General features: G+C 43.8%; 1 protein-coding gene across 5 annotated transcripts in view; it reads left to right on the plus strand.

Moving 5' to 3' along the window:
• Nucleotides 1–27,802, plus strand: part of LOC105889922 (protein unc-13 homolog B) — an 89,039-nt gene that overhangs the window by 16,125 nt on the left and 45,112 nt on the right. For all 5 annotated transcript variants that reach the window (XM_042708215.1, XM_042708216.1, XM_042708217.1 and 2 more), the window contains exons 4-11: nt 4,332–4,346; nt 5,217–5,334; nt 5,836–5,959; nt 6,682–6,755; nt 8,184–8,241; nt 9,150–9,185; nt 9,866–10,067; nt 10,449–27,470. In XM_042708215.1, coding sequence (XP_042564149.1) covers nt 4,332–4,346; nt 5,217–5,334; nt 5,836–5,959; nt 6,682–6,755; nt 8,184–8,241; nt 9,150–9,185; nt 9,866–10,067; nt 10,449–27,470 — 17,649 coding nt within the window. The remainder of the gene's footprint in view (nt 1–4,331; nt 4,347–5,216; nt 5,335–5,835; nt 5,960–6,681; nt 6,756–8,183; nt 8,242–9,149; nt 9,186–9,865; nt 10,068–10,448; nt 27,471–27,802) is intronic.

Here is a 27,802-nt window from a genome sequence, read left to right on the forward strand (position 1 = left end):
GTTGTCTTTTAATAGCTTTGCTTAGTTACACTGATATTCTGTGACTGTTCTTCCTTTTTGTGGGGTTCACCAGAGCTTTGTGTACATTATATAGCCCCAGGGGCGTAACTATAGGGGGTGCAGCAGTCTGGTCGCACCTTGGCCCGTGGGTCTAGGGGGCCCGTAGCCGGGGCCCATAGACATATTTATGTCAATCTAAATATTCTGAATAGCCAAGTCGCATTGCCAAAAATACTGATGTATACCCATATTCAGTGAAAAGTGAAAAAATTACACTGACAGGTGTTATAGGCAGAATATGTGCGCGGGGGGAGGGGGCGTGGTGGCGGCGGCGATTACAAACCTGAAAATAAAGGGTACGGGACTAAAATGTTTGGGAACCACTGCCTTACGCCACTGACAAGGGCCCGTCATAATAGCCTGCACCTGGGCCCGTGGTAACTATGTTACGCCACTGTATAGCCCAAACCTGTATTTCCTATATTTTAAATACAAAATACATGTACATAAGTATCCATCTATCTATCTATCTATCATGTATTGTATTTTGTTACATTTTCTGGCACCAGTATTTTGTATTTTATTATAATACATTTATTTGAGGGGTATTTTGTATCAAAATACATTTTGATGTATTTTTGCCCATCTCTGTATGTAGACTGGACGGGCTTAACAGGGGACCTGATTTTTTTTTCACTCAGTTAGAGATGAATTGTGGCTTGGCTCATGGGTTGCGGCTTGTATTCACCTTGTCTAACAGATTGTGACCACAAGGTCTTGCCATAAAGGATTTTTTAAACTCTTTGTCAAGATTCTTTAGTATTCAGTTTTCGAGATTTGTGGTTTGTCCTGAAATGGTTTCCCATTCAAGGCTTGTCACTCCCAATTGTCTGCTGACCTCTGATGAATTCCCTCCAAATTGGTAGTAGTCTTGTCAGAAGTAGGTGACTGAGAGTAGCTTATAGACAAACAGGTTAAGGTGCTCTACCACTCCTCCCTTGTTACTTTCTTCCCCTCACTGAAATTGCATTTACCAAAAACATCACAAATGACTCTATTTCACCCCTCAATGTTTGTGTTTTGAAATACCAAAGGGGCAGTGATGTGTTTGGTCTATAAAAATATAAATAAAAAAGGACACAAGTATACAGACACAGACAAATATAAAGAAGGTACATATTTCCCAAGGGGGACACATCACAGCCATTTCCTAATTCTTATTTTTAGTAAAACGTATTTGTATTTGTAAGATAGTGTCGTGGCCGAACTGAAAAAAAAAAGCCATATTATCAGTATAAACTATACTTATATATCAAGTATGGCTTGGGAAGACACGTCAGAGGAGCTGGAGATGAAAGAATAGAGAAATAGAGGGGCAGAATGAGAGGATCATTAAATCATGAGAGCCCAGGTGAGGTCAGTAGTTCATCTCCTTAGTCTCCATGTCTTTTGGCACAGTTCCCTCAATGAGTGGCTAGCATGACAGTGGGTTTACACGGAGAGGTAAGAGGTCAGCACAGTGTAGTCTCAGGATGTTGGTGCTGTCCTAGGCAGGAGGATAGTGTGCTAAGCATTGTGGGCCAGTGGCTCAGCCTGTTTCCCTGATGTGCTGTGCCGTGATCCTCGGGGTCACGAGGAAGCCTCTCGGCTTGCAGGATTATAAACCTGCTGCCGTCCACCGTCAGCTGGGTAAGCCAAAAACACGAGAGAAATAAAGACAGGGAGATGAGATAAATTGAGAGAGAGAGGGAACAGAGGAAAGAGAGGAAGGGGGAGGAGAGAGAGAGACCAGCAAACTGATTTGCTTGAATCTTGCCGTAGATGTCAGTGAACAGTGGCAGGCAGCGCTGTACATTTAAACATAACCGTCTATATTCAAGAAGTTCATGAAGAGCAAGTCTTATCTCAGAAAGTTCTGGTTATTTAATGCCAGTAATGCCATTTATCCACCTGAAGTAATGCCTTTCCCAGCATCACACACTGCTCTGAGCACAACTAGGATTTCCTGCTAGCCCCCTTAATTGGATATTGTGGGGCTGCCTGAACTGTGTGGATAGCAAAACCCTATTTAAACAGAGGAAATGATACATTCAGCCTGAAATACATTTGGACCTAAAAGCATGTCCCCACACTAAGAGGCTTAAATTTGGTTAAAATGGATGCGGTGGCATGGTCGTAATCCAGAGCGTGCATCCTGCCATATCTACAGGAAAATACTACCTTGATAAAATAAAAAAATAAAAAACATTAATTTTGCACAGAAATGAACAGCAAAACCTGGTCCTTTATCAGGTTTAACAATATGATTTCCTGGAAAGCCCACAAATGTCAGGAATTGTGCAATTCCATACATTCATTGAGCAAAGTTATTTTGAACAGTAATGTGACTCACTATGTTCTAATTATTCCAGGCTACCTGGTGCCTTGGAGGCAGGCATTATGCCCCGAATTACACATAGTTGTAGATCACTTAAATCATATACTTGTTTTCCAGGGAATATTTGTAACTTCGTGTCACTGAATTTGTATCTTGGTGTCACTAAAGTATGATAGGGGGGTTTTAATGGGTTAGGTTTTTCTCTATAAAGGAATAGGAATCTTTTCCAAATCAGTAAATGTTATTCAGTGACAATGTGCAGTCTCAGGTATTCTCTGTGGCCTGATAACGATAAAACATATTGTACTGTACATAAGGCCTCTCGATAGTGCCTCACAGAAAGATGGAAACGGGTAAACTCTACTAGTATATATTAATGTAATAGACAGAATACTCAGTGGGCATTCTTCATGTTGTCTTTATATACATAATTTACAGCAAATTCAATGTGATAATAACACATTATTCAAAAAATATACATAGTCTTACATACAGTACATTGTGTATAAAATAACTTTGCATACAATGCACACATCTGTGACAATCTGATACTTATGCAGTGCGTAGCACTAGGCGGCCTGACAACTGGCTGTAACGAAGCAGCCGTCATTTGAGGCACGTGGTCCGAGCTGAGCCTGTAATACGCGGCTCTGCCTGTCATGGCTCTCGCATGCAGCAACCTGAGGTCAAACGACCACAGCTCTCTCTGCTGTGTGTGTGTGGGTGTGTTGAGAGATCAGAAGTTGAGCCGGGGCGTTTATCTGGTGTGCCGCGGGTTAACGCGCAGGCACGTGGTGGCTTCACACACAAGCCAGGGATTAGGCCCGGGCCCCGCCCCGCCGATCTCTTTCTCTAGGCATCAGTAGGTCAGTGCTATGAGATCGATGGAGAGAGCCTGAGAAACCGGGACAGAGAGAGAAGAAGAGCATTAACATGATATGTCTGAAGACTTGTGTCACCTCTCTACAGTGACAACCAAATCTAGTAACTCTCAATGTTCTTAGTGTCATTCAGAACATCAATGGTGTGACTTGTAACACCACAACCTTTCAGCGGCACAGCGATGAAGAGGACTCTGTCTGCAGTGTTATAATAGATGTGACATATAGGCCTACCCTGCCTCTCACTTGAGCTCGGGAGCTACATCCCCTGGAGTGGGTGTGGTTCTGTGCCTTTTTCTCTAAACAGCAGGGCACCATAGAAACCCTCTCTCTTTCTCTCTCTCTCTTTCTCCCATCTCTTTGAGTGGGGAGATATTAACCCTATCCCCCATCTACTGTATGGATCAACTGCGATGAGCGGAGTGCTTAGTGCTTAATGAGATGTTGTCACGGAAGTCTTCATTCAGACTAGTTAACCATTGACCTAATGTGAATTATACAGAGACACACATACATGCAAATACACACACACACACATACATACACACACACACACACACACACACACACACACAAACACAGACACACACACACACACACACACACACACCCACACACACACACACACACACATGCATACACACACTCTCACTGAGATCTTTGTATACTCATTAGTTTTCTCTAGGGATGGATCGATAAACACACACAGGCACGCGCACACACACACACACACACACACACACACACACACACACACACACACACACACACACACACACACACACACACACACTCACAAACATCCAAACCAACAAACCAACATGTTCCAATTCCTTACTGTGAGACCTACAAATGAACTCATTAGTGTCTTTCTAGTGGTGAATCCTACTGGGCTGACAGAGAGTACCCCGCCCTGGGAGGTCCTTTGCCTTGTGCGCTCTACATCCAAACTGGGTTCCTGTCCCTAGCAGCTACCAAATCTATCACATCAACATTTATTATTTATAACATACTTTATATTTACAAGAATGTGCCTTTTTGCTTCTCTCTTGGGCTTCTTTCACTTGAGACAGGCAGGTAAATCAAAAGTGAGTAATAATGGTTGATGGATGTTGGATTGGGTATAAGCTGTATGACATTGTATTACAGTACTTTATGTATGCGGTGTAGTTACTTGTGTAGTTAGTTGTGTAGTTAGTTGCACACTGTATTTTGAGATGAGCTTTTCCTTCATACTCTTCCGATGTAGAACAGACCAGAAGCATCCTACTGATCTCAAGTCCCATAATTGTGAATGATTGATTGTTTTTCCTAAATTGATTATTTGATAATCTGTCTCTGTGCTTCGGGTTTCTGTCAGAAAGCAATTACAGGGCGGGAGTGTGCTTGTACAGTGTGGTCTATTAATTCTGATGTTGGGGGAATTGTCCATTTCATGCCAGCTCCTCTTGGCATTTCCTGAGTGGCCTGGATTTTTTTCGGTGGAAAAATGTGGAATGCCTGAATATAGAGACGAGTCTCTCACCACTGAAAATTAATTGGGGGAATATTCAGTCGTTTAAATATGCATATTTGTGTCTGGTCTGGCAGTTTGAGAGGTAACTAATATCCTGTCCAGTTCATTAATGATCATTTCAGCACAGCTCTAAAAATATCCACTGCTGTCAGCACCTCCACACAGGATGTTTGTGAGTCGTGTGCTGAAGTTGAGCAGACCGCTGTGAGGAGAGGGTGATGGTATCATGGCCACACTGTAAATACAAACACACGCTCAGATTGTGTATATTTTGTTGGATATTTTGGTCTGTGAAAGTAGTGGTGATGCATAGGCATTTTTTTTAACAATTCTATCTATACAGTAAATGGTAAGCATATAGATTAGGAATAGGCATTTTTTTTTTACAATTCTATCTATACAGTAAAAACTCTACAGAGCCCTCCGCTTTCTTTCCTGACAGTGAGATCAATCGGCTGGAGTCCGGGCTGGTCGTGGAGGTATGGAACAAGGGTATGATTTGGGACACAATGGTGGGAACTGCCTGGATTCCACTAGATACCATCCACAAATCAGATGAGGTGAGGCCATAAATTGGCAGGTTTAAATGTTCAACATAAACAAAATTATATAAAATGTTACCATACAAGTCTATGCTGCTATCATATTGATTATAGTAGTTGTACTCTTTAATCAATAACCGTCACAAATACAGTCATGTTAATGAGCTTCACTTAGAGAACATGATTTTTCCTTTTGCTTTGCAAAGGACTTTTTAAAAAAGATGGGTGATGGGCTTCTGCACTGCATACGACCATACCTACAATAAGAGAGTATTTCACTGCACTTGGTGAGAGTGTATTGAAGGTTGTATGGTAGAATGTGGTGTGTAGTATTGCTGCAGTCTGGCACTCTTGGATAGATGGAAACCTTTTGTGAGTTTTAAACAGCCTGCTCTTCTTGTAGTCATTAATAATGCATCCTAAAGAGTTTAAACCATCCTGAGTTAAATTTTAAATACACTCGGGGTCTCTCCTCTGCTTTTCGCTCCTTCTCACTCGTGCTCTGCCTCTTCTCTGCAGGAGGGTCCTGGTGAATGGACTTGTCTCGACTCCGAGGTCCTTATGAAAGCAGACGAGATCTATGGCACCAAGAACCCTACGTCCCACCAAGTACTTCTGGACACCCGTTTTGAGGTCCCTTTTGGTAAGTCCACTATTTTCTTTCTTTTCCTTTCCCTTACTTCCTTTCTTTTTCTTCCTCTCTTTCATTCTTTTATTCTTTCTTTCTTCTTGTCCATCCTCTCTCTTGTCCTCTGCTGTTCTCCCTACTCTGCTGACCCCTGACATTGGGTCCCGTCTGACTTTCTCTTGACCATGTTATATCTTTATAGTCTGCTATTTTATTTTTATCACAACAGTAAAGACTTTTCTTTTAGAATGCACACATGTTCAATGGCTTATTTAGTAATGTGGGTTTATGTAGAGACCAGAAATCCCCCAAATGCCTCTTGTTTAGTCATATGATGTTGGTATGGAAACCATAAATGAAGAGGCTGTTCTTGTGTTCCCATCTGAATGTGCAATAAAAGGAGTTGAAGACTGAGAGAATAATCTCACTGTGATCAGTGGAGCCAATCCTCACACTTCTATTTTCTGTTTTCAGGGAAAGTGTATGTGGATAGAGTTGGATGGAGGTTGATCTATTTCTGATGTTCCTACAGGAACGGTAGACATCTCATGCTATATTAAAAGGCCATGAATATGTTATGTTTGCACTCCGTTCTTGGGATGGGCAAGACATGGGACTGACTTGGGCAAAGAAAAAGAGAGAGAGAGAGAGAGAGAGAGAAGGGGGAGATGTTGGGGGTGTTTAGGAGTCCTGTACATGCCTTTCATCCTTACCCTCACTCATCTTGGGCTTTGCAGACATTCCTGACGACGAGGCCCACTATTGGACCAAGAAGCTGGATCGCATCAATACTATGAGGATACATGATGAGGTAAGGATGCCAAACAGTGGATGTTTGAGGTCGCTTAGTCACTAACCTGAGCAGAACATGTCATCATGCCTTCAGAGAAGAGTAGAAGAAGAGGAAGTTCTGGGGATAGATTATTTTTGAAAGATAACCTCTTGTTCTCATTTTCAATGTTCATAATGTTAATTTTAAGGGTCTACTAGAATATATTTACATGCTTCAATGATCCAAAAACGCATAATTTTTCTCATACTGAACATCTCTATTCACCCTCTGTCTGAAACGCTTCGTTAGAGCTCCTGTCATTAAGGCCCCCTCACACCAACCCGATGGATTGTGTTACTAGATTACGTCATCATGTAACAGAGGAAAAAAGATGGAATTCCAACGAGGTGTTTCAGGCAGCTGAGAAATGTGGTTTCAGTGGAACAGATTTACTCCCTCTGGCGTGTACTTTGGGCTTTGTAACTGCGCAGGCTGTTTACATGCACACAAAAAACAATATAACTCTCTAAAGGAAAGGGAAAAACCAGAAAACATAACAGATCAGCTTTAAATCTTATCTTGTGACTGTCATTTGCATAGCGTTTGCTGTAATAGAGTAAATACTCTCTGTACTACTAGAATACAAGTACTTACTGTATAACATACTGTATAACAAAAAGGCACATGCACACAATCTGAAATTACAATTAGAAATTAGGGCTGAACGATTAATTGCATTTGCGATTTAATCGCGATATGATAGAACGCGATTTTCTAACCGCAACGTTCGCGATTAAAAAACGTGGTCTAAAAAAAAAAAAAATAATAATAATTTTTTTTTTTTTTTTTTTAAGATGGTACATTTTGCACACAGTGTTTAAAAGGTGCATGCCTGGTGTTTATACTTAAAATTACTTTTTTTTAATTACTTAAATGCACAGTGGCAAAGCCACCGATTTGTTGTTCTTGTTTCTGTAATGAGCAGTTAAATAAAAATGTAAAATGTGGCAAAGAATATTTTACACTAAATGTATCTAATTTTGTGTTGGTCATATTTAAATCATTCATTACGTTTTGTTGGGGGAAAAAAGAGGATAAAAAAAAAAATCGCATATTAAATCGCAATCGCAATATTTTGGTAAAAAATCGCAATTAGATTATTTCCCCAAATCGTTCAGCCCTATTAGAAATGATAACATAATAAAAAACAAGAGGACATCCCTGTTTAAATGAGCAGGTGTGAATTAAACCTGAATAATCTGGGGTATTATGTGACAGTAAATATTCTCTAGGCTTGTTGCAAACTCATAAATGCCATCCTCTGAAAACCTACAGTCACAATAAGAACTTACACCGATAGACCTTAAAGTCATAGCTCTGGTAAATAATTTAGTTAGGTTGGTATATTTGATTTCTACTGCGTTTTGACATACTACCTTGACTGTAACACTTTCCAAATGTTCCCAGTATCCAGTGCAAGATGAAGCCCAACGCAGACCGCTCCCATCAGCCCCTTCACAGTGCTGTGAGTATAACCTTATTATAACATATAAAATAGTATAACAGAATCTCTGTCTAGACCTACATTCTGCTGCCTTCATGCTGGACTGCTTCTTTGCCTCACTGCTAGTACTACTTCATACAGTTGTCTTGGGAGTAGAATAGAATTCCCTACAGAAAGTGAATTATATTGCACAGTTGATTTTTCTCTCTATCCACTGACACTTTGTATTTGTTGTATGTTTATTCTAGTGGGTGTTCATTTTAAATTTTTCTGTTTTTCTATTCAGTCCTTTTCTTATTTATATGAATTGTGAATATATTTGTCATTAGGCACCGGGTTGTTCTTTTTAAATTGAAAAGCTCTTTTTGCATAGACTGAAATGATTCCACCTTTGGACTTTAGATGGCGCTGTACACCATGTCTAGCGTCTCTTTTTCAGTGGGTGTGCTGGGTGCCATTGTGCTGCAGTAGCTCACTGTATATTTTGTTTTTCATTTATTTTTATGTTTAAGATAATTCATGTCCAAGTGCCATTTGCAACAGAGTGAACTGTATTTCTTTATTAACAACTTTGAGCCTAATGTTAGTCTAATAACTTAAATGTTAAAATGAAGTAATTACAATTCACTATCAGGAAAATATACTGCAAATACAGAAGCTATACAATTCCACATAACTCCACATAATTTCACATTTCTATGCTTGAAAGAGTGTAAATCAACCATTAAAACATGCCATAATAAAGTATGTGTGCAGTTTATGAGCATGTTCATGATCTAAATCCATTTCAGATGTTCAAAGCCACAGAAGTGCATGTATTAAATGTCTGTATGAGATAAGTGTATGTATAAAATGTGCCTTAAATGTCATGTAGGGTTATATTTCCGTAGCTGCATTTTTTCTGTTCATATTTGCTTCCATGCCCCCAGGCGACTGGAGTTACTTTGGATGGAGTGAGCAACAGAGTATGTACTTCAGCTATCCTCGCTCGTCATCTGATTTTCCAATACTTTTTTGTCATTTTTCCCTTTTGTGACTTGTGAATGTTGAGTCACACGTCATTCATGAAGCAGTCCTCAGAATTCTTTTTAATTTTAATTTTTTTGCATCCTCCACTCCCAACACTCTTTGTGTTGATTTTTGTTTGTCTGACTATCAATCGCTGGCTTTCTTTCTCTCACCCACTAATCTCCTCCATCTCTGTTGTCGAACACATTTTGATGTCTCACTTATTACTATGATGTTCAGTGCTGTTGTTTGTCATTGACCATGTGAACCCCTCCTTCACCCCTCTCATCATCAGTCACTCGGTCTCTGTGTGAGTTCAAGGACAGTTGAATGCTTAGATGTACATGTTGAACTGTATTCAGCATTGTACTATACATACACAGTTTTTGATGAGCCTTTTGTTATAGAAGGCTATAACTGATGATTGTTGTTAATAAGGCACTGACTATATTGGAATTTTAGATGGCAAAATATTTGGAAGGCTTATAGAACGCTTCATTGTTAAAGCGTTGGTGACAAAAATATGTAATCACCTAAAAAATCAACTTAGTCAGAACTGTCTGTTTGTCTGTGTTTGCTTTTCCATATTTATGCTCACCATTAGATGACTAATTATTTCTCATGAATTAAACCTTAGCATTGGATGACCACGACAGTGCAGTGGATGACCGCGACAGCGACTACCGCAGCGAAACCAACTCCCGCCCCCCACGGTACCACACCACGGCTCAGCCCAACTCATCAGTGCATCAATACCCTACGGGACGCAGGCTCTATCAGGCTGGAACAGATTCCACTCAGAACTATGAGTCCGACTACAGGGAATCAAGAGGGCCCAGGTACAAAGACACCCTCACACAGATAATATACAGTAAGCTCAGACAAGAGTAGTTACACTAAGTCACTCTTTAGTTGAAACTGTACAACTTCTGTATATGTTTACTCTTGACTAAATCTTGTCATGAAAACAAGTTACAACTTATGGAAAATGTATTTCCAATATTATTTGTTTGTTCTCATTATTTATCTTATTTATATAATTTGAATACCCATCATATATTATTTGGTTTAATTTTCACTCTTTATTGATTTCAGTTTAGTTGTCCTTTATGTTCTATTTAACATTTTATGTCATAATTTATTTTCTATGTCTTTTTATTTTTCTTCCAATCCTATTTTCCCTTGCATGGATTTAAACTTGACTTAACTGACAAACACAGACGCTCTAGGAGCAGAGGAGCTGTCCAGATAGTTCCAGTTGATTCTGGTATGGGAGTGGAGGACTGGGAGAGTCAATACAAAATTCCAGATGTCTTAGATGACTATCTAGAGCCGGAACAGAAAACATGGCCTGACGATGACACCCAAAGTGAAATTTACCGTATTGTCAGCAGTCCGAGTGATTCCAAAGGCAGTCGGTTCTATCAGACGGTGGAGTGTGACGCAGTCTCTCCAGAGGAGTATGATGAAACAGGCCAACCTGTTGAGGGAAGCCATGGTCTGGGCAGTGGGGAGGTGCGCCTGATTTACAAAGAAGCAAGTTGTTTTGAAGATGAAAATTCCCCACCTGAAATATCAATCATCCCCTCAGTCAGGCAAATAAGGCAGCGGGCTGAGCAGGCCGCTTCAAGGGAGGGGCTGTTACACAGGACCAGAATGTGGGCCCAAACCCCGCTGGAGGAAACGTTAGAACACTATGCAGCTTACAGAGAGGAGGAAGAAGCAGCCAGATTAAGAGCGAGGAGTGAATATGGCTCTGCTGAATCAGATGAGATGCAGTTCTCTCTTGGATCTGAGGAGGAGTTGGATGACATGGCTTTTGCTGAGGAGGATGTTCAATATGAATATGACAGTTATTACAGTCATGACAGATATGTCTACTCTTACGAGAGCAGCACAGACTGGGAACATTATGTGAGAAAGAACAGCAAGGGGGAGATTGCAGTACGGGTTTCAGATGCCATGTTGTCTCCTGTGGAGGAACCAAGTGATGAGTATGTGGATACTATGGATGAGATGCAAAAGCTGGTCGACACCGTGTCAGAGTACCTAGCTGAAAAAGAAGAGGAGATCAGCAAGTTTGATCAAATGCCTACCAAAAATTCGACACCTCAGGATGGGTTGAAAACTGAAACTGTTGCACAAGATAAAGAAACAGGTAAAGAAACCCTGGTAGATAGCACAACAGTGGAACAGGGAATAACAGGTGTGAAAAATGCAGTGAGCTCAATCTTTAGCTCAATCACAGGCACAAAATCACCAACTGATACAGCCGCATCATCAGAGACAGCAGAACCGGCTCCTCCCCAAGCAGAATCTGGGATGTCTAAACTCTTCTCCTTCATTCCCAAAACCTCCTCCAGTCCAACCCCTGTTGCCATTGTGCCACCTGCCCATCAGGGAGCCACAGCTGATAGGAAGTTCTCCCTACAGTCTCTTCTTCCATTTGGGTCTCCCGAGCCCAGTCCACAAGCGGGAGCAGCTTCCTCGGGGGCATCTGACAGTGCTGGCGGTGCAGGAAATCAAGCACAGGAAGCAAGCCAGCCAACCTCTGTGCTTGGAAGACTTAACCCTTTAAGGCTTTTTTCAGACAAAGCAGCTGGAGATGCTGCAGTACAGCCAGCTGGAGATGCTGGCAGCAGTGGGTCAGTAGGGTCGAAAGAGGGATCCGTTGATAGATCACAGAATTTATCTGTTGAAGGTATTCATGCAGATTCTTGTGATAGGCCACAGAGTGTCGCAAGTGCAAGTGGTTCCCAAGAGCTTCTTCCTGAGACGGAGTCCTCGGGAGAAATACCTGATATTCAACCAAGAAGAGCATCTCCAAAACCTGAAGTTAAGCCAGACGCTACTGAGGAAACTGGGTTTTTCAGTCCTTTCAAAAAGTCATTTACCTCGATTATCTCTGGGGCTAATGACAAACCAGCTCAAAGTGAAAGTCCATCTTTGTTTTCGATGTTTAAACCCACAGATAATACTGCTGCACCAAAGACAGAAGACATAGCTTCTTCAATCGCAGGAAAAATAAAGGTACCTTTTCTTACCTCAGATGCATCTGCCCCGCAGGCACCCAAACCAGAGGGGGGAATGCTCTCTGGACTTCTGAAATTTGCTACTGGTGAAGATACAAATGTCCCTAAAACAGAAAGTCCTCAAAGTGGCCCAAAATCACCCCCACAAAGCCGTGCAGCTCTCCTAGAAAGTGCACCAAAGGGAAACAACAACACTGGATGGTTTTCCAACCTGTTTAAAGCAACACCTGAACCTCAGGCAGTGTCACCACCCCCCAAACCTTCAACAGAAGCCACCCAGGAAAAAACAGCTGAGGAGGAGCAGAAAGCTGTTGGAGATTCTAACACAGACAGCACCCCAAAACAACAATCTAAGCTGGCTACTCAAGCCGACTCTGATCAAATAAAGCTAAGTTCAGAGGTCCAGGCTGAGAGTGCTACTCCAGGCGACATTACGGCCCAGTCTGAGGCTAAGCCACCATCCGATGCGCAAGCTCAACCTCAGCCACAAGGTTTTCTTTCTGGGCTGCTCAAACGTACCTCCTCTGAGGAGGTACCTAGTGGAAATAAACCTCAGGCTAGTGCTCCACAGGGTGGCTTGCTCTCTGGGTTTTTATCATCTGCTTCACAAATAGTCACTCCACCTCAAAGTCAGCCGCAGCAAAGTGCTGGCCCACCTCAGACAGGAGGGTTGTTGTCAGGGCTTTTCAAAATGGCCACTCCTGAAAACGCGGCTGGACCTACGGCAGGTACAAAGCCTCCAGGAGACCAAGGCACTGAAACACAGAAAGATCCCTCACAACAAGCCACTCCCCCTCAAACAGGTGGACTTTTTTCTGGACTCTTAAAAATGGCTTCTGATACCGTTTCAGGCCCCCAATCCCCTCCTACAGCAACCGACTCTGCAAGTGGTCAGTCTGCTCAAAACACCACTACAAGTCAAGCTGCACCACAAGATGGCAGCGCAGCCCAGAGTCAAACAGGCGGCATCTTATCAGGGCTACTTAAATTCGCTTCCTCTGAGCTGCCAACACAAGAACAGCCAGCCTCTGCTCAGACTCAACAACCAGGTAATCAACAAGAAGATCAACAGCAGCAGCAGCATCAGGAGAGCCAAAATCAGAAGCCACCTCAGCAAACTGGACCTCCTCCTAGTCAGTCCGGAGGACTTTTTGGTGGGTTGCTTAAACTCACAGAAAACATACAACAACCTCCAGCACAGCCACCATCAGGTGGAACTAACCAAGCGCAAGCTCAGCAACCTCAGCAACCTCAGCAACCTCCTTCTGGTCCAGCAGGTGGCATGTTATCTGGCTTTTTCAATAAACTAGCAGAAACTGCAACACCGTCACAACAAGCAGCACCTGCTGACCAGCAGTCAACACAATCTCCCAAGCCACCCCAGCAGCCACCAGCACAGCAGCCACCAGCACAGCAGGGCGGTTTTCTTTCTGGTCTGTTTGGTAGTGCTGGTCCGGCTAGTAATGCTCCCAGCCAACCCTCAGGACCCCAGCAGCAACCCAGTCAACCTGGTAATCAACAGGCCAACAGACAGAATCTACAGAGGCAGAATCAAGTTCCTGCTCAACAACCACCCCAGAGTGGAGCAGGGGGGATGCTGTCTGGGCTATTTAGCAAGCTTACTGACACACCACCAGAACCACCACAGGGCAGTCAACCCTCTCAACAGGTGAACAAACCCAATCAAAATCAGAGTGCGCCACAACCACAACCACAACAGGGGGGATTTTTGTCTGGGTTGTTTTCCACAAATCAAGCACCAACACCACAGCAAGGTCCTCCTACAAATAGGCCAAATCAGCAGCAGCAACAGGGCAACAGACAACCGTTGCAGAGACAAACTCAAATTCCTCCACAGCCAGCACCTGAGCCTCAGCAGGCGGGATTGTTTTCTGGGTTCCTGAATAAGTTGGCAGCAGTAGACACGCCTCCTCAGCAACCACAGCCACCCCCTGGGAAGCAAGGTCCTCCAGGGAGGAACCAGCCATCAAACCAGCAACCTCACCAACCTAGTCAGTCTGGAGGACTTCTGTCTGGGCTTCTAAAGATGGGTAATACAGACAGTACAACTTTGAGCCAGCCTGCCCAGCCACAGCCTGGCAGTCAGCAACCAGGGAATAAGCAAGCTGTTCAGGGGGATGACACCAAGCCAACTCAGCAGGCGTCCGCCCAGCAACAGGGCCAGTCAGGCGGTCTGTTCTCTAGCATTATGAAGCTTGCCACACCAGATGTTGCTCAGCAGCAAGCTCAACCCATCGGTCAATCAGTACAACCTGCTGGTAAGTCTCCTCAGAGTGCACAGCAGCCTGAATCTGGTGGGATTTTGTCTGGTTTCTTGAACAAGCTGACTGCAGCCACCGAAGAAACGCCATTGGATAATCAGAGTCCTGCTAGCCAGATATCAAAACAGACGCAACAACAAGAACAACCTGGTCAAGGAGTTAAACCTGGACAAAGTCGGCCACAGATCCAGAGAACCAAACCAGTGGATATTCAGTCATCGCAAGATAATGTAGTGGAAAAAGACTTGAAAGCTGCTGGCCAAAAGGGCTTTTTGTCTGGATTATTTGGCACAAATGAGGAGCCTGTCACATCTAAACCACAAGAGTCAGCAGCCTCTCATGATGTCAAAGATGATGTGAAAACAAGCACTAGTAGCAGCACTCCAGGTTTGCTTTCTAGTATATTCAAATTAGGGCCCAATGAAAGTTCTACTCCAACAACCAGTAAAGAATCAGAAAGGAGTGTCCTTGACCGTATTCTTCCCAAACAAAATGAAACTCTTGATGCTGTTGTATCAAGCAGCATCAAAGTTCCAACCACACCCGGTGGTTCTGAACAAGCTCAAAGTCACCCCCAATTACCGCAGTCCGCTACACAAAGGTATTTGGAGGAGATTCAGCGTCTCCTGTATGGCACATCACGGGAGTATGGCTATCAGGATTTGCTCTATTCATTTGCAGAAAATGGCGTGATTCCCCCAGAGCTGTATGAATATCAGTGCCTCATAGAGGCCCTCCTCTGGCAACAGCTTAATGAGTTTGCTTTAGCAGAGGCTCTTGCAGCACAGTCTGAGGAATCTTATGTAGAAAATCAGGTTTATGAACCACCTATGAGAGCGGTGTTGAGGGAGGCTCCGGAAAGGTGGCATCCCAAAGATGTCGATTCCAGTCAGTTCCACATCCCCTCACACCCTTGGAGGGACATGGCAAGCCAGCCTCTTCAGAATGGCAGTAACCAAAAAGATGAGGAGGACGTAATACTTTTTGACATGAGCTGTCGAGACAGGAAACGCTGGAGCAGCTGTGCCAATATAGAGGATGTTACTAGGCAAAATGGAATTCAGAGTGGAAAGCCTTGGATTGCAAAAGGCGAAGCCCTTAACCTCTCAACAGAAAAGCCACCAAAACTAAGCAGGTGTCAGTCTCTTACTGACTGCAACGCACAGAGCAAGCCTTCTGCTGAAAATAAAGTGGTCAGTTCTGAGCTGCTTAAGAATGAGTTTGATCTTAAATCAGCAATGGAGTTCTTACAGCGACTTCAACGTAAAAAAGGCGCTGTGGACCTGACCAATGGTGCTGTCGACCTTAGTAGCTCAGCTGGACTGAAGAGAGAAGAAGATGATGACACCCATTGTGAAGATTCTGAGTGGTATCAGCAGTGGCTTTCACTCTTAGAACAAGGCATGTGGTGGCCTGCTGAAGCAGGGGATTGTGGGTATTATGTTTACACAGATCAGGAGTTCATATACTCTCTGCTAACTGACAGGGCTGGAAAACACCTTTATGCATGTGCCTCTCCTGAGAATAAGACTACTGGTAATATATCAAATATGCCACAGCAATTGAATGATCCTAAGGTTACACTCTGTGGATTCAAAATCCCACTTCAAGAAGATGTTGCTCTTTGGACTCCAGATCAAGATCTGAAGGATTCACAGCTGCTCAATGCTCCAGAGGATTTGACTTCAGCTCTTCAGAAAGGAGACAAAATAATGAATATGAATCTAGAGCGTTTCTCTCAGATGTTTGAGGAGTCCATCACTGCACAGAATGAGCAGGCCGTTGATTTCACTATGTGTAAACTGAAAAAAATTCAAATGGGCACAACACAACCAGGTATGCCCTTTCAAACAGAGCAATTGGAAGCAGATGATCTCACAGGTAACATGAGAAGAGGAAGTCACGGAGGTCCATATTGGAAGAACCAAGGAATTAAGGATCTTTTTCCGGAAGTGTCTGGCCCAGGATCCACTACCACAGCTGCTTACAATTCATCTTTATCTTATAGGCAATATACCTCTGCAAACAAGCGACCCCCAATACCCGAAATCAGGGTAGGATATGTGGATGACAAGACAATTGACCAGCAGCAGCAAAAACAAAAGGGAACCTCTCTGTTCTCAGCTATTGGAGATTTTGTAGGCAAGGCTACACCATCTGGTACATCATCTGAACTCTCTAAGGCAGAGCCTTCTCTGTCTAACCAAAGGGGCACACCTGTGGATAAACAATCAAGTATCTTAGGCTCAGGTTTTCAGAGTCTGAAATCTAAAATGTCTAAAGGTGATGAGGCCCAAGGTAACATGGCTCAAACCACTGGCTCTATCAGAGCTCGTGTATTGCCCACACCTCCCACATCTACTCCAACTTCACCCTCCCCCTCATCCTCTCCCAGACCACAACTTGGAAGACAGCCTACTTTGACATCTCAGTCAACAAAATCTGCAGCGTCTGCATCACCACGTGATGCTCAACAGCTGAATGGAACTGTGCATGGAGCTAGTTCTCCCAGGTCCCCCATACTTTATCATCACATTACTCAAAGTAGCAAGGATGTGAAGCCCACTGATTCTCAATTTTGTGATAAAGCTTTAGATTTTTCCTCATCATTACAAAAACAGGATAAAAGCCAAAATCTCAAGACACCGTCACAACCAGCAGAGGGATCTGTTAAAATCGTTTCCATAGTACATGCTATGGACTTCAGTAAATACAAAACAAAGCAAGCTAAAAATGTGAACCAAGAAACACACACATCAAGTGCTAAAGAGAAAAATGTGATGGATCTGACTGTTGTAGTAGAAAACAAAGATGTAGAATTGGATTCTTTGGTTTTACAAACCCTTCCATCTCCAAGACTACCTAACTGCACTCTAAATACAATGGCAAATCAGCGGTCAGGAAGTCCTGATAACTATCCACTTTTCGGAAGTCGATCTTCAAGCCCTGATTGTCCATTTGATAAATCACCAATGTTAAGTCAAAATAAATCACATAAGTCAAGAGAAGCTGATATCGAGACTCCTGTGGTTGATTCGGTACCTTCATCAAAGGATAAGCCAAAACAGTCACAGGGTGGATTCACCACTTCTAACCAGTTGTTTGGAACACGATCCTCAAGTCCCAACCGTCCAATAGATATGTCTCCTAAATTCAATCACAAGGGATCAGATCAGTTAAGTGAGGCTCCACCACAGAACTCTGGTTCAACACCTTTATCAAACAGCAAATATTCACAAGTTGTGGATCATTTGAGGACTCAGCCCTGTGTAGCTTTACAAGGCCAGATCATGACATCTACAGAACAATCACAAAAATCTCCATCCAGAAGTCAAATACCTAGAATCATTACTCCAGATTTACAGAGGCAAAGTCAAACTGAAAATAAGCGTGCTGTTCTCAAACGGGAACCATCTATGCTAAATGAATCTATGGTATCAGTTCAAACAGCACCTCGTCCATACAAGATTACAACACCAGCCAACACAATCAAAAGGACAATTGACATGTCATCAAAGCCAATGACAAAGCCAGAGAAACCATCTGAAACATCATGTGAGGCTTCTGACACTGAAGTAGTCTCTCTTGTTAGGAACAAAGTTACTTCATTTGCTGACGTTTACAAAGACTCTATTGGTGTACCTCTTGTTGTTGATTCAGCAATACCACAAGAAAGGCCTTGTGAAAGAAGGAGGCAGTCCCAACCCGTCATCAGATTTCAGCAAAGCTTAGATCTTAGTTCATCTCAGCCACACCCTGTGTCATACCCAGAAAGCCCTGTGTTTACCAGGTCCAGAACACTTTCTCTGGATTCCCGTCTAGCCACTCTGTCTATCAGAAAAAGCTCTTGCTCTCCAGAAACTACTGCTCTGTCCGATCGAGTACCAACAGCTCCTGCCAACACAATCAAAAGCACAATTGACATGTCATCAAAGCCAATGACAAAGCCAGGGAAACCATCTGAAACATCATGTGAGGCTTCTGACACTGAAGTAGTCTCTCTTGTTAGGAATAAAGTTACTTTATTTGCTGACGTTTACAAAGACTCTATTGGTGTACCTCTTGTTGTTGATTCAGCAATACAACAAGAAAGGCCTTGTGAAAGAAGGAGGCAGTCACAACCCATCATCAAATCTCAGCAAAGCTTAGATCTTAGTGCATTTCAGCCACACCCTGTGTCATACCCAGAAAGCCCTGTGTTTACCAGATCCAGAGGACTTTCTCTGGATTCTCGTCTAGCCACTCGGTCTATCAGAAGAAGCTCTTGCTCTCCAGAAACTACTGCTCTGTCCCATCGAGTACCAACAGCTCCTGCCAACACAATCAAAAGCACAATTGACATGTCATCAAAGCCAATGACAAAGCCAGGGAAACCATCTGAAACATCATGTGAGGCTTCTGACACTGAAGTAGTCTCTCTTGTTAGGAATAAAGTTACTTTATTTGCTGACGTTTACAAAGACTCTATCGGTGTACCTCTTGTTGTTGATTCAGCAATACAACAAGAAAGGCCTTGTGAAAGAAGGAGGCCGTCACAACCCGTCATCAAATCTCAGCAAAGCTTAGATCTTAGTTCATCTCAGCCACAACATGTGTCATACCCAGAAAGCCCTGTGTTTACCAGTTCCAGAAGACTTTCTCTGGATTCTCGTCTAGCCACTCGGTCTATCAGAAGAAGCCCTTGCTCTTTAGACGCTACTGCTCTGTCCCATCAAATACCAACGGCTCCTGCCAATTCTATCAGAAGTACACTTGATATGTCACCAAAACCAACTGAGCCATCAGATAAACTATGTGAAGAAACCGCTAAACCCTGTCTAAATGAAGCAGTGTCATTGGTTAAAAGTTGTCCAACTGGCAGGCTGAAAACTAGGGATGATTCATTTGGTGTTCCCCTAATTGTGGAACCCTTGACCCCTCAAGAGAAAACCCATGAATGTGGCACACTCTCTAAAAACCTTAAGCCAAGTCAGCGAAATTCTGAAGGACCACTGCAGGTGAGCCAAGCGAAAGCATCTTCAGTGACAGCACCTCTAGCAGACCAGGTAGCTGGAGCCCAGCAGTCTTCCATTATTCAACATGGCCACATGCAAACCTCCCAGAAAACATCTGCACCCGCCAATTCTGTTAAACATGTACTTGATATGTCACCAAAGTCAAAAGCAAAGCCAGCTGAGGTGAAAGAGGTGTCATCAAGTGGGGCAGTGGCTCTAGTGAAGACCATGTCTGAAAGTCTGGACATCAGAGAAGATATTGTTGGAGTCTCTTTGATTAAGGAACCCTCTCCACAACAGCAGCAGCCTCCACAACTGCCTCCCCAAAGTGTTTCACAGACAACTGAGGTTAAGAAGGAGCCCGTATGTTCAGGAGCACAAACAAAAGCACAACCTGTGTCTGCAAAGGCAATGCAACCCATAGTCCAGCATTACAAAGCAGCCTCTGCTCCTGCAAATTCTGTCCAACACACTATTGATATGTCACCAAAATTAGCCTGTAAACCTGCTAAGGAAGTTGGTGGAATAGAATGCAATGGGGCAGTGGCATTAGTAAAGACTAAACCTGACATTAAAAAGTACAGGCAAGATTCTGTTGGTGTACCATTAGTTGTTGAACCACCCTCAGCCAAGGAACAAGTTCCAGAAAAACAGCTGGTGACATTGCCCAAAGAAAATATTCAGTCAGAGCAAACACCAAATCTGATTGGACGTCACACAACTGAATCAGTACTACGACAGGAAATTCCTACATATCATTGCAATGGAGTCTTCCCTGCTCCAAGACAGCAACTTACAAACATTCAACCAAATAACAAACCTATGGACTGTTCTGTAAAAATTACAATGGACACACTTCCAAAATATTCTCCTGTGCTTCGGCCTGGGCAAGTCATGGATTTCTCTACACGTAAGGAAAATAAATCCGATTTTGAGAGTAGACGGCCATATAGTCAACAGCCACATCAGCAGAAATTACACACCAGGGTTGTGGACTTGACAGTTGAGATAGAGCACGACAAATACATGGACACAAATGAGCAGGGAGTCAAAGACCTCTCATCTTATAAGACTCAGTCTTCATTCCGTAGATCCTCCCTCAGTTCAGTCCCTCAAAGAAGGCAGAGTCAAAGTCAAAATGTGCCTCAGAATCCTGAGGTCCAGCAAAACAGTGTAAGCCTTACTGATGTTCATACAGGGCAAAGAGTACCTGCTGTGCAGGTTAACTTAACGGAACAATCCAGTCAAAGATCGGCAGCACAGCCTCCATATACTGTGCAAAGGAATGTACCTGAAATGCCTCGCACTGAAGTTGCTGGTACTGCCACAGAGACATTTAAACATGAAGGTCTGGTTGGGGATTCAAGGATGAAACCCACTGCGCAACAACAACCAACCTCTTCTGCACCTATCATGTATCAACAAGTAAATCAAGGAGTTCATATGCATGCTCAAACAGACATGCAACAGACAGTGATCCCTGGGTTAAGACAGCCTACCTATGTTGCAGAAACCAAACCCCAAGTTGTATCTTCAAGGCCAAAAGGTCTTGTTAAACAAGTATCAATAATAGGTTTAGATGAAGAAAGTTCACCTTCAGTCGAAGCTAAGACCACCACATTGATTTATCCACCATCAAATGTGCAACAACTGTCTCCAAGCATTGAGAGTGGTGCATCTCCTGTAGCCAAAAGAATCACAGGAGAATCCTATGCTGTATCACCAGTTCCTACTAATGTATCCCAGACCTATCAGAAAACTATTCCACCTGCAAACGTTATCAGTGAGGTAGTTAGATCATCTACACCAGTCATGAAACCGTATGAAATGGAGCCCCCTCCTGTATCTCCAACACGCAGTAAGCAGATTGTCCTTACTCGACAGACATCTCTTTCAAGTGAATCTGTCCCAGCAAGCCTCATTAAAAATACTCTTGATATGTCAGCAAAGCCAGAGGAGAAACCTTCTGAAGTAAGAAATCAGACTGAGGCACTGCCACTTGTGAGGAAAAAGTCAACATCTATAGATATATGTGAGGAAGTGGCAGGTGTCCCCTTAATTGTTGAAGCACCAGTACCAGTAGTATCACATCCAGCTTCTGCTCTTCAGCAATCATCTCCAGGGGCAGGGCATGTTGTTATTGAAATTGGCACTCTGGATAGCCCTCCTAGTGTCTCTGGATCTGGATTTTCCTCAAGGAGTGTGTCTCCTGTTTTCTCAGCAATAACAGAACAGCCTCCTCCTTCATCTCCAACAGGTAGTAAGCCAATTATCCTTACCCGGCAAACTTCTCTGGCTAATGAATCAGCACCTGCAAATCTCATTACAGGTACTCTTGATATGTCATCAAAGCCAAAAGAGAGAGAACCTGAAGTAAGAAAACAGACTGGAGCTCTGCCTCTCATGAAGAAGAAGTCAACATCTATAGATACAAATGAAGAAGTTGCTGGTATTCCCTTAATTGTTGAGACTCCAGCACAGGCAGTGACATCACAAGATAGTGTAAAAAATCTTGCTTCGAGATTCACTGGATCTAGTTCCCAGATTACCACAGCTAGCCCATCGTCGTTCCCAGAGCCGCAAAGTAAGCCATTAATGATGAAAGTGCATGCAACACAGGCTAACCAAAATCAGGATCCGGCAGTCTCTAAAACTTCTACAGGATCTGTCCAAGGGCTTATCTCCATGTTTAGTGGTACAGATTCCCAGACTACTGAAGCCACTAAAGAGGCTTCACCAGGAACTTTCGCCAGGAGAACACCTCCAAAGTTGTCAGATGAAACTGTTAGCAGCTCTGATGAAACAAGAGTTCAAGACTCTGTATCAGTTGAGGAGATAAGGCCCCATACAACTGCCATAGTGGCATCTACATCTGCTCCAGGTCCATCAAATGAGGTGTCAGTCAAAGAAATAAGAACTGCTCAAACTCCATCAAGTCCAACTCCTTTGGATTTACAAGGGGCATATCCAAGCCAAACCCCAATCACATCACCAACCACAGATGTGCCACCCAGGATATTGCCTCCCGTGTTGAATACATCCACTTCTTTGCCTACTGCATCAGAACCTCCACCATTATCTCCATGTATTGACACATCCGGAAAAGGAGCATTTTCTATGTTTAGTGAATCTGCCACACTGATTACTGAAATCTCAACAAGTTGCAAATCAGATGCTGATGTCCTTCAACCAGCCACACCTCAGAGTACAACTGAAATATCCACTCAGTCTACTGAGGCCCTGAGTAATATCAGTGCAATTCAGCCCGCACCTCCAGTACAGTCAGTGCCTGACACAAAACCTTTGGATAAAAATGGCAAAGTGTCTTCTGATGTTACGCCACCAACTGATCTGCCTATAGATTATGTGCTAAGGCCTGAACTCAGACAAATGGTCATACCCCAAATTATCCTTTCAGCAGCAAGTACACCGGAAGATGAGGTGGGTGTATTGTCAGACAGTGAATCCTGCACTGAAAACGAGGTTATCGCTGAAGAAAATCTAGATAAATATCAGGCAGTGGATTCGGTTAGCGAGCCAGTCGATAGAGACAAAATAGCAGTTTCCTGTGACATGCAGTCAACTCCAAGCCAGGTAATTACAGATAAACTTACGGAGGAGGTAACAGAGCCACCTATGATTTCTTCTGATAAAGAAGACACAATATCAAACAAATGTGAGGAGTTGCCTCCTCAGTCAGAGAGTACAGAGCCTGAACTTCAGTCAGTCCCAGCTGAAGAGGTTCCAACAACCATAGAGAAGCTTGTCTCCTCAGAGTTATCAGATGTTCTCAAAACTCAGACTGACACTCCCGTTTGTAGTGAGGAGTTGCCTCCTCAGTCAGAGAGTACAGAGCCTGAACTTCAGTCAGTCCCAGCTGAAGAGGTTCCAACAACCGTAAAGAAGCTTGTCTCCTCAGAGTTATCAGATGTTCTCAAAACTCAGATTGACACTCCCGTTTGTAGTGACATGAGTCCCCAGTCTGCTTCACTCAAAGATGAAAGCTCTGTCTCTGAGACACCTTCAGTACCAGATGAAAGTCCACAAGAAACAAAGGAGAGTCCTCCACCAATGGAAGATTTGACACTCTCTAGAGAATCTATTCAGCCCTTTACACAGAAAGAAGAACTTTTAGACTCTGAGGTTGTGCAGTCTAGTCCAGCTGCACCATCAGAGGCTGCTGACGCAGAGAAAGCAATCCCATGTCCACCGAGCACCCCAGAGGTGTCACCGAAAGAGGACAGTACTGTCTCTGAGGGCCTGAGCTCCACTTCAGATCCACAAATAATATCCCCTGGATTAAAAGATTTTCCAGCAACAGTGGAAGAAGAGTCTCAGCCTAGTGATTCTGTACCTGAGCCAGATACACCTAAGCAGGAAATTCCAGACTCAGGGGTTACACAGTCTGAACAGACCTCCCAACCTGAAACATCTGTTCAAGAAAAAGAGGAAAAACCCATGCCCTCTCCACCCAGAGAGGATGATTCCACAACACAGGCTGGTCCAGAAGGAAGTTCTGTACCTGAGGAACCAGTTGCTAAAGGTATGTTCTCAATGTTTGGAGGAGGGGCCTCCGGTTCACCCCAGAGTGGGTCATCTATACTTGGTGGCATCATTCCTGGTTCATCTGCTAAAGAATCCCCAGGAACAGGCTTATTCTCCATGTTTGGTGGGCCTAGTCCTCAGCAAACTCAAAGTGAGTCTCAAAGTAAACCCAGTGAACCCCCAAGCAAAGGATTATTTTCAATGTTCGGTGGACCCTCATCTCAGCCACCACCTGGCCCAAGAGGTCCTCCCCCAGGAAGTGTTCAACCCAGAGGACCTGGCCCAAGAGGTCCTCCCCCTGGTGGTGCAACACCTAGAGGACCAGGTCCAAGAGGCCCTGCTCCTGGAGGTGCACCATTTAGAGGGCCAGGTCCAAGAGGCCCTGCTCCTGGAGGTGCACCATTTAGAGGGCCAGGTCCAAGAGGTCCCACCGCTGGAGGTGCTCCACCCAGAGGACCCCCACCTCAAGAACAAGGAAAAGGGTTATTTTCAATGTTTGGTGGTCCTAGTCCACAGCCACCTGCAGGTCCAAGAGGGCCCACTGCACCTGTGTCTGGATCTGGTTTGTTCTCCATGTTTGGAGGGTCCAGTCCTCAGCCCTCAACTCCAGCACCTAGTGAACCACAAGGCAAAGGATTTCTATCAATGTTTGGTGGAGCTGCTCCTCAGGCACAGCAAAGTGGATCAGAAGAGGCATCTAAGCCTCAGGAGCCAGAGAGTCTCTTTAAAGTTCCGTCAGTGTTCTCACTTGGAGGAGGTCCCGAGCAAAACAAATCAAAGTCTGGTGGATTTGGTCTTCTTAACATGTCATTTATGGAGGAAAAGAAACCAGATGTGCCAATGGATGACAGAAAAGATGAAACTGAACCTAGCCAGGTGGTAGATGTTAAAGATGACAGCCAGTCAACTATTAATAATGACACAGGGGCAGAGACCGTGCCAGTGGAAGATCAGCCTAGCTTGGACCAAAAGCTTATTGCTGAAACTGAGCAATCGTCTAGTGATGTCCCAAGCAATGAAAAAGTGGAAATTACTCCACCTGATATTCAAGACATACAAGTGGAAAAGACAGAGCCAGAGTCTGTGACACCTCATTCGCAAGGTGAGCTACCAGATCAAGAGCAACCTTTGTCAGGTTTGCAGGAAGGTGCTGAAAAACCATCAGTGGAAATGCAGGTTTCATCAACCGAAGATGTAACCACTGAAGATCAAGCAACTAAAGATCTAAAGTTAGAATCTGAGGCATCCATGGAAACTGGACAGCCTTCCCAATTGGAACAGCCAACTGAACTTGACAAATCTGAGGAATCTAAGGAAGATTTAGACAGACAGATAGAAACAGAAAGAATATCAGAATCTGACAAACATGAAACAACAGAATCAGAAGCAGAGGTAAAAGAAACACACAAATCATTGGAGTCAGAAGAACCCCTAGAGTCAGAAAAACACTCTGAAACAGAAAATTCTTTGGAGTGTGATAAACCTCATGAATCAGAGGAAATATTAAGATCAGAAAAACTACTGGACTCTGACAAATCTGTTGAAGGTGAAAAACCTGAGGAAGCTGAATCACATATAGAACCGGAGATATCAAGTGAATCAGAGAAGCCTTCAGAAACAACAAAACCAGAATCATCAGTGGAGGAATCTGTGGAGTCTGAAAAACCTGTGGAAGCTGAAAGCAAAATGGAAATCGAAAAAGAGGCTAAAAGTGATGAAAATGCTTTGGCTGAAAAGCCAGTTACTATAGAGGGATCTATCATTACGGAACAACCAGTAGCGACAGAAAAAACAATGGAAGGAGCACCACTTTCCCCTCCATCTCAACCACCCCCACAGCCTGTTCCAGGAATGGGACCAAGAGGACCAATGATGGGAGATCCTAGAATGGGGGGACCAAGGATGGGCGATCCGAGAATGGAAGGACCAAGGATGGGAGATCCGAGAATGGGAGGACCAAGGATGGCAGATCCGAGAATGGGAGGACCAAGGATGGGAGATCCGAGAATGGGAGGACCAAGAATGGGTGGACCAAGAATGGGAGGACCAAGGATGGGAGATCCAAGAATGGGAGGACCAAGAATGGGTGGACCAAGAATGGGAGGACCGAGAATGGCAGGGTCTCAAAAAACACCTGAACCAGCTCCATTCTCTGGATTCATGTCTATGTTCTCTGGGCCAAGTACTCCAAGCAAACCAGCAACCAGCAGCTTTTTTTCAGTACCACAGACTTCATTCTTTAAATCAGACCCCACCCCAGCCACAGGTGCTCCACCACAGCAGAAGAGCTCCTTCTTTAACTTGCCAAGTAGTCTTCCAACAGAGTCCCTAACTGGTGACCTGTTTGGTATGTTCAAGGCACCAGACTCGCCCAAAGCAACAGACACTAAGCCAGCAGTGGATTCAGAATTTCAGCCTGAGCCGACAGACAGAACTGGTGAAGAAAAAACAGGACCTGATAGTCAAATTACTGAAGCACCTGAAGCAGAGGACTCAAAAGCCGAAGTTTCTGATTCCAATAAAATTGCATCAGAAGAAGGGGAAGCTGACTCAGAAACAGCCAAAGATTCTGGGCCTGAGATACCAAATAAAGATGACAGTACCATGTCTGAGAAGCCAGCAACTGAAGAACATCAATCAACTCAGAGAGAAGACAATGTTCCTCAAGCAGATGTCACTCCCAACACAGAGGGAGACAGCACTGCAACAATTGATGCAGAAAGTAAAGCTCCTCCAGAACCAGAGCCTTCCTCAGCTAAAGGCATATTTGATATACCAGGGCTATCTGCTCCCAGTTTTGGATTCATGTCAGGAGTAACAGAAACCGCCAAACCCTTTGGCTCATTGTTCTCGAGCTCCCCCTCCTCTCCCCCTGCTACCAAACCACAACAGGAACCACAGCCAGAGAGTGGAAGCCTCTTCTCTGGCCTCAAAGGTTTCTCAGTAGGCCTGTTCCAAGATGAAAAGCCAGCCGACAAAAAGGAGGAATCTGCTCCATCCATGTTTGGAAAGAAGATAGGCTTCCCCTTCTCAGCTCCCTCCGAGACTCCCACTCCTCAAACACCACCCCCAATTACCACTCAACCCAAGTCTAAGGAAGTTACCTTTGCTGAAGATGGCAGACCAACGGGTGAGCCAGGGATTCATAGAATGGCTAGTGTAGATTCAGATATAACTGGTAGTGCAGATGCCAGTGATACCGAGGGCCCTGACTCTTCAGATATGATACGGAGCTTAGGCACAAGTCAAGGCAGCTCTGAGACACTTAAGGGGCAACCTGCACTGCCAAGTGATGAAGAAGACAAAAGCCAGGAAACCCCTCCTGTTCCTTCCACAGATCTGAAAAGTGAAGAGCCACCAATCAGCCCACTGAAGAAAGACATTAAAAGGCTAGTAGACACATAATAAGTGGTCAAATAAATCCATTTATTATGCTTTCATATCACCCCTTGTTTTTAACATAACCTTTCCTAGTTGTTGATATTTGTTTGACTTTGATTTGTTCTTTTCCTTCTCACTGATTCAGTTATTTTTAGGGAAATGTTTATATGTAGGCAATAAGTAGTGTTTATGTTGTTTGACTCAACAAGAAATGTTCAGTCGTGTCGTCCCTGTTCATTATCACACATCCACATGTCAATCCAGACCTCAAATGTGTCTCATGTTGTTATTATATGAGTATGCAATGACACCTGAGTTGAACCTCACAATCCAAACATAA

This window comes from Clupea harengus, chromosome 7 (assembly GCF_900700415.2).
Source record: "Clupea harengus chromosome 7, Ch_v2.0.2, whole genome shotgun sequence".
NCBI lineage: Eukaryota > Metazoa > Chordata > Actinopteri > Clupeiformes > Clupeidae > Clupea > Clupea harengus.